Here is a 12,008-nt window from a genome sequence, read left to right on the forward strand (position 1 = left end):
TGAATGTGATGATCTTTTTGTTTGTTTGTTTTTTGTTGTTGCTGAAATTGGCAGGTAAAAGAAAGACACAGGAGAATCAGAATGTCAGTAGCTTCCCAAACTCACCTGGTTTGATATTGACAGTCACCGGGTCTCCTTCGTTTTCTCCCACCAGTGCCGTGACACTGACACCATACGAGACCCCCACTATCAGGTCTCTGAGGTCAAGGGTCGTCTGGTTTCCAGGAATGAGTCGTACTTCTTCTGTTTGCGCTGACATGACATGAATCATACAGAAATTTTACCACCAATCATGTTTTTATTCATTTGGCAACAGAAGATATTGATTTGTTTTTCTTTTTAAATGACTAAGTTCAGCGTACAGTCAGTGTTCAAGATGATAACTCTGTACTGTGTGGCTCCGGCTACACCGGTCCAGCCAAGTCTGACAGTGCTGCCCAGATACTCCACCACTCGCAGGTTGGAAACCCTTCCCACTGGCTGTTCCTCTGCAAAATCAAGGGTCAAAGTGATTCTGGCACAATCAGCATGTTTATGACCCATACAGTAAATCCAAAATCAGTTTAGGGTTCAAGGCGGACCTCTGAATGTGGTGGAGACAGGTGTGGCTTCCTCACGACCTTCGAACAGGGTGTACAAGGTGAAGATATATTTTGTGTTTGGTTTCAGGCCTGTGAGCACAGAGTTGGTGGTGCTTCTTGGAAAGGACAGGCTCCGGACAGGGCCTCCTGAAGCACAAAAGAACAGTGAACAGGGATCAACTTTTTCTCACTCTATATATAATATCAGTGCAGTATATGCTTTCTGTTTCTATTTAAAGTTGGGATATAATAGAATACAAAACTAAAGCTGGCAAAGTTGGGAAAAAATCATAAGAATTTATTTTTTAAAATTTTGCTTTCATGGTATATGTATGTCTAACCTTCCCCCTCCCTCCACTCCAGCCGATACCCTTGAGAGGACTGAATGAGTCTCCAGGTGAGGCGGATAGAGGAGGGACTGGTGATAGCTGCTCTGAGGACCTGCTGCTCTTGACGCTCTGAGGGGAAAAAATAATACATTATGCAATATGTTTTGAAATGTTTATATGTACATGGGATGGCTTATTATGTTCTGTAATTGCATCTTCTGTTTAGAATGGCTGCAGACTTTCCATTCAGTATAAATAGTGGGTGACAAACCCACTTTCAAGGTACATTTGCCATACTACAAATTCTGTTCTTGCAGAATTACTACATGCATGGACTCCTGGAGCTTTTTTACTCCACAGTCACTAATTCACACACACATGCGTGCAAACACGCACACACACACACACACACACACACACACACACACTAAATAAGAGCAACTTATTGTTTTTGTATCTTGTGCCAGGAGGACTGAAAGACGCTTCTGCACTTAAATAGATGCCCATGATTACTGGACACCTAGTCTACCACGAGAGCTACAGCCACACACAAAGATCTATTCCCAGACACACTTCATATGGTGTCGTGATAGATTATTATAAGACTGAAAGTAACTCCATCGAACATGAAACTTGCCTTCTTTAAAGTTGATACAAGTACAATTTTTATAGCAGTAAATAGGGTAAGTACCAGGCATTTGTTGCGAATCAAATGTACTTGATTAACTGGTCATAAGCAATTGTGAGCACCTTCATAAAAAAAGACGTTCAGGTCTGTTTTAACAGATTCTCACAATCTTCCCAGGACATCCTAACAAATTCAACCACAGGTCAGACTGTGCAATGCTCAGAGAAACTGCAAAAAAAACAAAACCTCAGTCTCTACAGGCCCCAGCTAGCATGTTAAATGAAAGTTTATGACAGTATAATCAGAAAAAGATAGAACAAGTATGGGTTATTTACAAGCATTGCCAGGGGAAAGCCTCTTCTCTCTAAAAAGAACATGGCAGTGTGGCTTAGGTTTGCAAAGTTGCATCTGAACAAGCCACAAGAACTCTGGAGCAGTACAGTGCACCACATTTGGTGACAACCAAACACGGCACATTAGCACAAACACAGAGGTGGAGGGGTGATTTTAGTCTCTTTTGACCAAAAGACCTGGGCACCTTGCAGTCACTGACTCAACCATAATGCCTCTGTAAATCAAAGTATTCTAAAAATAAAAGTCAAATTTGAGGCCATCTGTCCAACAGCTAAATTTGGCCATGCAACAGGACAAACACATCAGCAAAGCAACAACCAAATGTCTGACAAAAGATAATAATCAAGGTGTTGCACATTATTCTTTTTGATATAACTGGATATCTGAGTGGCTACAGAGGAAAAGTGAACATGGACATGCATGCCACTCTTAAACCATTGAAAATCTATCATTTGTACAGCAGCCAGTTGCAGTATGTTAGCCTGCATATGCAAATTGTACACGTTCGTGTCAAAACAGATCTTCGTGGTTGAGGAATCTTTTGTGAAATTGCATTAAAGCTACAGTGTCAAGAAAGCAGTGTAATGATTGACAGCTAAGTAAATCAGAAACAGATTTAATACCACACCTCCGCCCTGAGGCTGTCAACGTAGTGGACAAGAAATCATCACACAGGTCGGCAGCCACGAGACAAACAAACACGTTTCTCCAATGCTGTGAATGAGCACAGGACTTTTCTTGTAACTGAGCTGCAACTACATCGATGTGTGTCCGATAAAGGTCCAAAGGTCAAAGAAAAGTTTGATAATGAAAAGGTAACTTGAAGCTTACACACACAACAAAGTGCTTTAAGAGAACATGTTGTATACATCTTAGTCCTCTGATGGCAGAACTGAGCCACAAAAAAGTTTCCAGTTCTCCATTCCCATTACTCCACTGCTCAGTGTTGTGTCCCCACAGTGACTCAAGTAACACTGGTCCAAATGAAGAGACAGCATATGGGAGCTGCTCACGAGAGGCAGATGGTGTGTGTGTGTGTGTGTGTGTGTGTGTGTGTGTGTGTGTGTGTGTGTGTGTGTGTGTAACGAGGGCGTAGGTGTGCTACAAAATGTTCCCCAAACAAAACAGCCCTAAACAGTAACACATGTAGACATTTTAAAATAGAGATAAACCGCAAGGAGGATTTCTATCGCTTTATTTTTCTCCCCATCTTCTTCCTGCTGCTGCACTTGGCAGGACAGGATAGAAGGCAGGAGCAAAATTCAAACAGCATTCTTTATGACAATTAGTTTCTAGAGAAACGGGAAAACTGGAAAGTAGATTGTTGCCCCAACGTACTGTGAGTCACTGATGGGATGAGAACAGAGGAGAAGTTTGGTGGTGTGGCAGACAACTGAAAGCACGCCTACCTATCTTGAATCTGGCCGTTGTTGGAGAGGCCTCTGTGTTTCCCTCGTACAGTGGGATAATAGTAACAATGTACTCAGTATCTGGCTGGACCCCGGACAACGTGTAGAAGTTGATGTCACCACCGACCTCCACGGTCTCTACATCACGACCTAAGTGAACAAAAAACAAAGACGTAAAGATATGTGACGCAGTAAATAAATGCTGTTAAAAAAAATGATGTCTGATGTGTCCTTCGACCTGTAAACGGTCCCCAGACCAGACGGTACGCCCTCGCACCGCTGACACCTCGCCATCGCACACGAACACTGCCCTCTGACTCCGTCTCCACTGATAACTGCTGCACAACCTCAAGGCTCACTAGCACAAAAACATAAACAGAGAGACGTGAAGATAATGTTAAATAATGTTAAATAAATACTGAAGGTCAACACAAGGAGACAGTATCACTTAGATCAGGCACTATAATTGATCATTTCTGTGTATTTGTGGCAAACTGTACCACTTATTGTATTTTACCTGCTGACTATGGTCGCTCACATTACAGGAACATTATATAGCAGCGGCAAAAGGATTAACAGCAGGCGAGAGGACGAACTCACGTGTGCGGGCGTTGAGGACAGACGGGGATGCAGAGTTTCGTGGGAACAAGGGGTAGAGGCTGATGACGTACTCTGTGTCGGGCTGAAGTGACTCCAAGGTGACAGATGTGGAGCCTGCAGACAGTGTCCGCTCCAACAGCTGAGCTGCCGGCTGACCTACACAGAGAAGAGCAATTAACTAATAAATGCCCTAAGAGCAATCGCAAATTATACTGTGCGCTATGTTCGAACATTCAGACAGAATGTTTTTGCCTTTAGGGCCTCGCCTGTGCTTGATTAGTCTCGAGCATACTGAGAAAGGCCGTGTGCCTGTGCAGAATGTAGGTGTCTATCTTTGCCTGGTTTCACTGTATTATAAATGTCAAACGGTGCACTGTGAATAGGTAGGAACATCACTCCATGCTGCGCATGCTCACTACAATGCACCCATTGACGTGGCAGTGTAAGATTGACAGGGTGGCTTAGCGTGGCATTCTTCAGAAGAACTGATACTGGCACAGCATGTGGTGAGAGAAAAAGCTTATATGAGCCCTCGGGGCCCACTTTCCTCTCCTGAATCACAGCCTAAGCACCCACCCAGACCTCCTGACACACCCGGGTGCTATAAATGTGAAGACAAAATGACTCACAGTCCATGACATAAGCAAAAGTTTTCTCAGTCTGCCGAGCTTCATGATCAGCGATGATAAAATGTATTTGATATTTTAGGTAATTATAAGGTTATAAACATCCCAGCTGACAGCCAGTGCCTGAGGGAAGTTAGATGTTACCGAAGCTAATGTTGATCACACTGAACCCATACTGCTACACACCCTTTGCATGGCCCCTGGATGCCATAAAAAGTAACAGTTATTGACTAGTGTTGACTTCTTTTCCTTTTTTTTCATAATTCTGCCAAGGTTAACATCGTGGCAGGGCTATTCTGACATTATAGGATAAGAACGGATTACCAAAACAGGCAGGAAACAGAACAAATACATGTGTGCCCGACCTTGTGGTCCGTAGGTGATTCTGTAGCCCTGGACAGGAGTTGAAGGTTGATTCCAGCCCAGAGTGAGAGAAAAGAAACCTGCTTGCACCAAGCGCAGACTGGAGACACCTGGCAATGACCCTATGTGAAGAGAAAATGGGCTATTTCATATTGCAAATGGACCGATACTTATCTAGCGCTTGTCTACTTAATCTGAGAACTCAAAGCATTTTCTTATTACAAAGCTAATTCATGTATTGACACTCACATTGATAAAAGTGCTTTTTCCGATTCTTAGCCACTCTTAAACCAACATTCAAATGCTCACACTTTGATTAATGGATGAATCAGAGACAACTAGGGTTCGGTAACTTGCCCAAGGATACTTTGACATTCATAAGTGTTTTGTCAGTCTCTTGTGTCTCTGTTGAGTCGTTCACTTTGTACTCACTGGTCCGTTGCTTGGCAGAAACAGAGTCTCCCACACTGTTGGGGTACTGGGCGATGACAGTCACCAGGTAGTCTGTTCCTGACCTTAAACCTCGTGCAGTGTAGGTCCTCTGATTGGCAGTGACACTATCCTGCAGGTTGGGACAGGGGTGATCTTTGTAAACTGAGACTCCTAAAACACGTGTATGACTGAAAAATAAATCATCACCATCATGCCAAGGTACACAGAAGTGAATGCAATGCTTTGCTCTGCCACACTTTAATTTTTCCTTTTCCTTGAAGAAGATCCACCCATTAGACATGTTTATACTCAGCCTGAACACACATGCTTCTCGAGCAAAGCAGGATTTCGTCTGGCTCGTAAAACGGCAATTAACTGTTTCAGTGTAGGTCACATAAATGCACCTTTGCTCATTCTCTAAAATCCTTCAACACCTGAGGTCACGTTACCTCGACATCAGTGGAAGAAGTCATGGGGTGAAAGAAACGTGCGAAGGAGACTTAGAAGACTCGTTTGGCAGGTGACAGCCATATAAAAACAACAAAGTTCAAAGATGAACCACAAAATGCACATTTTAAAGAAAAAGAAATATATTATATACTATTAAATGACATAAATCTTCTTTTATTATTTTTTCCTGCTGAAGAAAAGATCCTGTATAACTCATTTCTTCCTTTGTTTAATAAATCTTTTTGGGACCAGCATAAAATTTAATCCATCAGTCACATCCAATTCAGTGTCAGCTAACCTGATTAAAAAACTAATGATACAATAGAGCTGTAGATGTACAGTAACTAATGCAAATCAATTTATAGTGAATCTTAAACATACTATGATATAAGTAATACACTTTATAATTGTTTAAGCTGTGTTTTACAAAATTCTAAACACATCAGTAGTTTACGGCAATAAATGAAAAATGAACTTAAAATGTAACGTTTATGCAATCTGCTCCACTTGTCAATCATGTTGATAATTTCTTGTGAATCATCAGGTGGTGTGTAAAGGTGTATCCTATACTAAAGGAAATAATAAAGGAAGCACTTCAATCTGATTATTTGGTCGCACCCCTGAACTCACCTGACGCATTTCTGCTATGACTGGTTGACCCAGACCAGTGAGTGGCACGTGCTGGATCACATAGGCACTCACAGGGCCCCCTGCAGGACTCCATCGGAACCTGAGAGAGTCAGACGTCTGGCCTATGAACTGCAGGTTGGATGGACCAACAAATGCCTCTAAGAAGAGAGGAGACACAGTTAAAATCACATGTAGTTTTACAATAATTGTGACAGTTTAATTTCTTTGAATTCTAAAGTTAAATATACCGTCGCTAGCATAATCGCCTCCTGCTTTCGTGCAAACTTGAGAGTTCACAAGAGGAAGCAGCGTGTTCAGCAGTTTGAAGTCCCCAACAAAGAAGGTAAAATCACTGCTGGGTTGGGACGAGATCTGAGCCAGTTCATTCCTGTCTGCGCTCTTTATGCCTGTTAAAAACAAAATAGTTGTCAAAGAAAACAAAGCACTTCACCTGAAGCTCTGGTATAATTCCAGATTATTCAGAATAACTGAGGAAATACTGCAGATAAAACACACACCAACTGCAAAAACATGAACTCCCTGACTGCGCAGCTTCTGTGCTGGCTCGTTCACATTGTCCTGTGACTTCCCATCTGTGATTAGGATCATGATCTGAAAGTTAAAGAGGGTCCATAGATAAAATTAGCTAGAACTGCTACATTGAATAGATAATAATTTATCAATCATAATGGTATAGCTACTCCTTAGACCTTTGGAACATCCCGAACAGAGGCGGGGTTGAAGAAGTTATCAGAGGCAAACTTAAGGCCGTCACCAGTGCGTGTGTTTCCACCTTTATAGTTTATATTTTGGACAGCGTTGACAAGCTCAGTGCCATTCAGGTAGGCAGTCAACGTGAACTCGACTCTGATGATGGAAAAATGTGCATTAATATACAATTGTGCACCTGCCATGTGTTTTTTAGTTGTTTTGTTTTTAATTACTCTCAGTCACCTCGAGGTGTCACTGTACTGTGCAACACCGAACCGAATCCCTGACTCGCCCACGGAGCTGGCGAATGGCTTTACAATTCCAGCCATAAAGCCCTTAACCTGCAGGAAATTAGGTCGGCCAATACTGGAAGAGCCATCAACCAGGAAAACTATATCTGCAGCTTGTACATTATCACACCTGTCTGATGGACATAAAGGACAAGAATTAGAAACAGCAACATAAAACATTATGTCTGTCAGGGAAGATGTGACAGTAAGGTAAAGTGAAGTTAATTCAAACAAAAGGCATTTTACCCTGAGCTTCAGCATGTTTCACAGAGCACAGCAGGACAGTTACAGTGAAAACCCAACTCCACATCTTCACAACCTGGGACACACAAAGAACAGGTAATATTATCATTAATATCATCTCTAAAAACAGTCTGAACAAATTACAAACTGTATATAGATATTTTAATATCATCTTCATTTCTGTTAACCACTATCTATTAATAGTAAACATCAACACTGAAAATCCGGTTTCTGCTGACTGCCACTTTCTTCTTGTTCAGCTGGATTTCATTAGTCATTTGTTCCATAGCATAATTTGTGGGTAGTTCAATCCAGTAATTTGTCTGCATTTTCTTAGGATTCTAGTCATTGTTCCTGCCTATACCTGTTCTGACCTACCTGACAGCCTTTATTTCTTGTCAGCCTCATTACTTTGAACATGTTTTCCTGTAACACAAACACGTGAGGTCTCTTTTCTTATACCAGTCTGTCCTGCAGTCCAGGTTTTGCACTGCACCAAGAAGCTCTCACACCTGGTGAGAAAGTGTCCAAATACCTACCACCCCATATTACCTCATGGACTATTAATGTTATTCATCATCACTGAAGAGACCACTACACGAACACATTACGTGAACAAGAAGCCCTGAAAGAAAGCATTGTGCATGCATTTAGAAATTAGTAACCTTGTATATATGACTGAGTGTTGTTTTAAATATTATAGTGAATGATGACCTCAGAGAAAAACCCCAAAAAACCCTGTAAATCTGAAGAAGAAAAAAAGTAAATACTATATATAGCTCCGTTAACTAATACCAACCCTTAAACAACAAGATTTACATGGTATATTTTTAATTTTTTTTACTTGTCATATTCTTGCATGTCTCTCACTAGGTATGGACTCCAAAAAGCAACAGGCTGATCTGTATGAGTCCACCTCTTGCATTCAGCAGTTTCCAGTAAAACAGCTAACGACCACAAAGGGAAAGAACAGTTAAAGATCAACAACACAGAGTGCCGTATTTCACACCCCCAGCTTTTCTTTATATGTTGGGAAGTGAGTTGACATAACTAAACAGCTTAGGTGGATTGTTTCACTATTACCTGTCTCATGCTAGCTCCACTCCGCATGCAGTTTGTGTGTTTGGTGAGTAGGTGCACTCACAGTGAGAGCAGGCAAAGGAGAAGCAAGTGTTACTTCAAATGACAGCAGCAAACAGTGAGCTGAGCCACCCTGGACAATTTGTAATTTTACTCATACAATAGCAATTCAGTAAATGTATATTCTTATATGTTTTAGTTTGTTGCACTTTATTTATTAAAGTAGGAAAAGCAATGTTTAAGTCAAGCCTGATGTTGCTTTAACATAAAAAGGCATTAAGGTAGCTGCTTAAAAGGTTCAATCTAAGATACAACATGTCAGGTGGAAATTATTAATATTTAATATATTTTATTATGTGACAATATTGCACAGGCTCCTTTAGTTATTGTTAAAGCGTTAAGCAGTTATTGTTGCAAATTCCTTTTAAATATTGTGATATCATTTTGAGGTTATATCACCGACCCCTACCAGAGGCTATCCATCTTTTACATACACTCTACGAACCTCTGTGCATGTTGATCCTAAAAGAATAAAATGCAACCACCCATCCATTTGCTTCCACTTATCCTTGCTGATGATGGAGCCTCTCCCAGCTGTCATGGGGTAGGAGGCAGGGTATACCCTGGACAGATCACCGACCCACGGCACATTCAAACCCACATTCAATTTAGAATCATGCATGCCTTTGAACTGTAAGATGAAGCGTGGGTTACCAGAGGATACCCATGCAGACACAGCGAAAACATGCACACTTCATGCAGAAAGACCACAAACTAACTGGAGCGTTTGAACCCAGAACTTTCAAGCTCACAGCAAGAAAGTCTGCATTCATTCTGTGTCAAACAAAACTTCCCGTTCATGTTTCTAATTTACACAAGAGTTTGAATTTTTTTTTTAACAGCTGTCCTTCTCATTCTCTTCCCTCCACACACACCCTTCACATAACATGCATATTCAGAGCATACATGCTTCTGTACATGTGATCGTGCATCACACACCTTCCATCTTTGCTCAAAGGATAGTGGTCAGAAAAGACTATTTTTTTACAGCGAGCATCAGATCCACTCTTAAACTTCACTAGTGTAACTCATGTTGGAGTTTGGCCATAAAAAAGCTTTAACGTATCTTTTCTCCATATTTCTCTTTGGCCACTGTATGTCTGAATGCAGATGGCAGATCCTTACAGACAATATGCACCATTCTGGAAAAAAATCCAACAGATCCTTGATTCACTTGTAGACCGTCTTGCAGCATTACTATTCTCTACAGTGTATCTCACTGTTATCATGTTTTGGTCATAAGAAATTTCCAATATGATTTTGGTGACAGCTTTTTTTAGGTGAAGAAATTCATTCTGGATGTGGGTGTGGAGTTTTCATGAAAACCTTTGATTCATCTTTGACGCAGTCAGGCACAGCATTAAAGTTACTGAAAATAGCTGACAGATGTTGAGCCAAAGACAGAAACATCAGATCTACTCTGTAGGGATATGGTAGCTAAAGTAAACACACAATATAATGAAGGAAACATGAAAAAAAAAAACATTTAAGTGGATCAAACCAATTACATATGTTGGTGGCAGGACAGCATCAGACTGGAGTGATTTTCTGAGCCTGAATGTAAAGAACAGTAACATTGTCTGACATTTGGAGACTTTTATAGCTTGGCATTTTGTTGCAACACTGACCAAAACCAGACTGACTATCAACGAGCTTTGATCAGAGCTAACCCACATGAAAGACACATGCTGCCAGACTTGATAAGACTCACAATAAACAGAAAACTTTTGCAGTACTTTGGGTATCAAAGCTACTTCTTATTTTAACCCTTACCATAAATAGATTATGTTACCTTTTAAATTCATTAGGAAAACAACTATTTTCTAATAATTGGAATTTAAATTAGTCTTAGCCTTGATCTGTCAGAAGCAAGCAGTAACCTCCTAAACCGAAAAATAATAAAGGCTACAGCTTCTTGACTAGCTCCAAAAGACACATAATCAACAGAGAGTGCTATTTTAAAAAGCCCCAAAAAACAGCATTGAAACCCATGTTTAAAAGGTCTACGCATAATTATCCCCTTAGAAAGTGGCTTAAATTTATCGGTGTGGCTGCTTTGATTGATTGGTGGTTCATCCAAATATGGTCACTGGCTGTGAACACAATTAACATTAGAGGCAGCCAAAGCTTCATTAAAGTTGAAGCTTCAATTTTTGCTTTGCTTTTCAGTTTTTATCATGTTGTTTGTTTAGGTAAGTTTATTTATTTATTTATGTTTTGGTATGAAAGTTTTTCAAGATCTGGAATATTAATTTGTCTATGTCTGCCTTACTTAGAAAGTACTTGGGGGTAAACTGCTGTTTTAAATGCACTGCATAATTAAAAGTGACTTGACCATTGAGTCGGCAAACAATGGGTGACACCACGGTGTCCACCTTTAATTTACACTCTGTGGTCTGATGGTCACAAACTGCCATTTTGATTTATGACAGAATGTAAACCAGTCATATGATTGGTTAAATAACATACATGTATTCTTACTAAATGCAGTTTAAGATCTTGTAGCCGCACCTGAGGTAAGATGTTATATTGAGCTAGCTGGTAAAATTCCACATTGAAAGAAAGCTTTTATTATCATCGGATTGCCACACCCAGCTTCACAGCAGAGGCTTGCTCAGACTTCAAATAATCTAGTTACAGTTTATGTAAAGTCCAACAAAGAGTGCATCAACTTTAAGGTTATTCTTTAACATCTATAACCTCGTTTTGATTCAAATGTGCACTTTTCTAGGGACTTCTGGAGGAAAGTTTGCATTTCACGGTTCCTGATGTGCACACATGTTTAACTGCAGCAACTCTGAAACCACAAATCCCTTCTTAATACCTACTAACACCACCTCTAAAGCTCACTGGTAGATTCTGCTGTAATTATCTACTGTAAATACATCAGGACTCGTGCATTTCTACAATAACACTGCACAGATCTGCTAAATACTGTTCAGTGAAATTATTTTAAAAATGAAAAGAGACAAAAAATATTCAAGAATCCAAAGTTAGATAAAAACCATTAAGACACACCACACTGAGTTTTCTAATGTTCAAACACTGCTTGAGGCCAGAAGCTCATAATCACTGATAAATGTTTATTTTTGTCCGAAACACATCCCACATCACACACAGGAAGCTTAATATGTTTCAAATGTAACCCCTCTTTCCCTTTTCAAAAATCAAAGCATCTATTTTGAGGCTCTTACACCTACAAATTTAAATTATGTACCTATA

At 40.3% G+C, this 12,008-nt stretch overlaps 1 protein-coding gene across 2 annotated transcripts in view; it reads right to left on the reverse strand.

Annotated features, from left to right (window-relative positions):
- The window catches only part of col7a1 (collagen, type VII, alpha 1), a 55,310-nt gene that overhangs the window by 40,189 nt on the left and 3,113 nt on the right, over window positions 1–12,008 (reverse strand). For both annotated transcript variants that reach the window (XM_004544847.3, XM_004544848.3), the window contains exons 2-16: window positions 7,650–7,722; window positions 7,357–7,537; window positions 7,113–7,269; window positions 6,921–7,014; window positions 6,651–6,809; window positions 6,403–6,560; window positions 5,323–5,452; window positions 4,893–5,012; window positions 3,902–4,057; window positions 3,540–3,659; window positions 3,302–3,451; window positions 923–1,039; window positions 582–728; window positions 363–488; window positions 106–252 (exon numbers count right to left, since the gene is read on the reverse strand). In XM_004544847.3, coding sequence (XP_004544904.3) covers window positions 106–252; window positions 363–488; window positions 582–728; window positions 923–1,039; window positions 3,302–3,451; window positions 3,540–3,659; window positions 3,902–4,057; window positions 4,893–5,012; window positions 5,323–5,452; window positions 6,403–6,560; window positions 6,651–6,809; window positions 6,921–7,014; window positions 7,113–7,269; window positions 7,357–7,537; window positions 7,650–7,713 — 2,026 coding nt within the window. In that variant the 5' untranslated portion in view covers window positions 7,714–7,722. The remainder of the gene's footprint in view (window positions 1–105; window positions 253–362; window positions 489–581; window positions 729–922; window positions 1,040–3,301; window positions 3,452–3,539; window positions 3,660–3,901; window positions 4,058–4,892; window positions 5,013–5,322; window positions 5,453–6,402; window positions 6,561–6,650; window positions 6,810–6,920; window positions 7,015–7,112; window positions 7,270–7,356; window positions 7,538–7,649; window positions 7,723–12,008) is intronic.

Source organism: Maylandia zebra, linkage group LG5 (assembly GCF_041146795.1).
Source record: "Maylandia zebra isolate NMK-2024a linkage group LG5, Mzebra_GT3a, whole genome shotgun sequence".
NCBI lineage: Eukaryota > Metazoa > Chordata > Actinopteri > Cichliformes > Cichlidae > Maylandia > Maylandia zebra.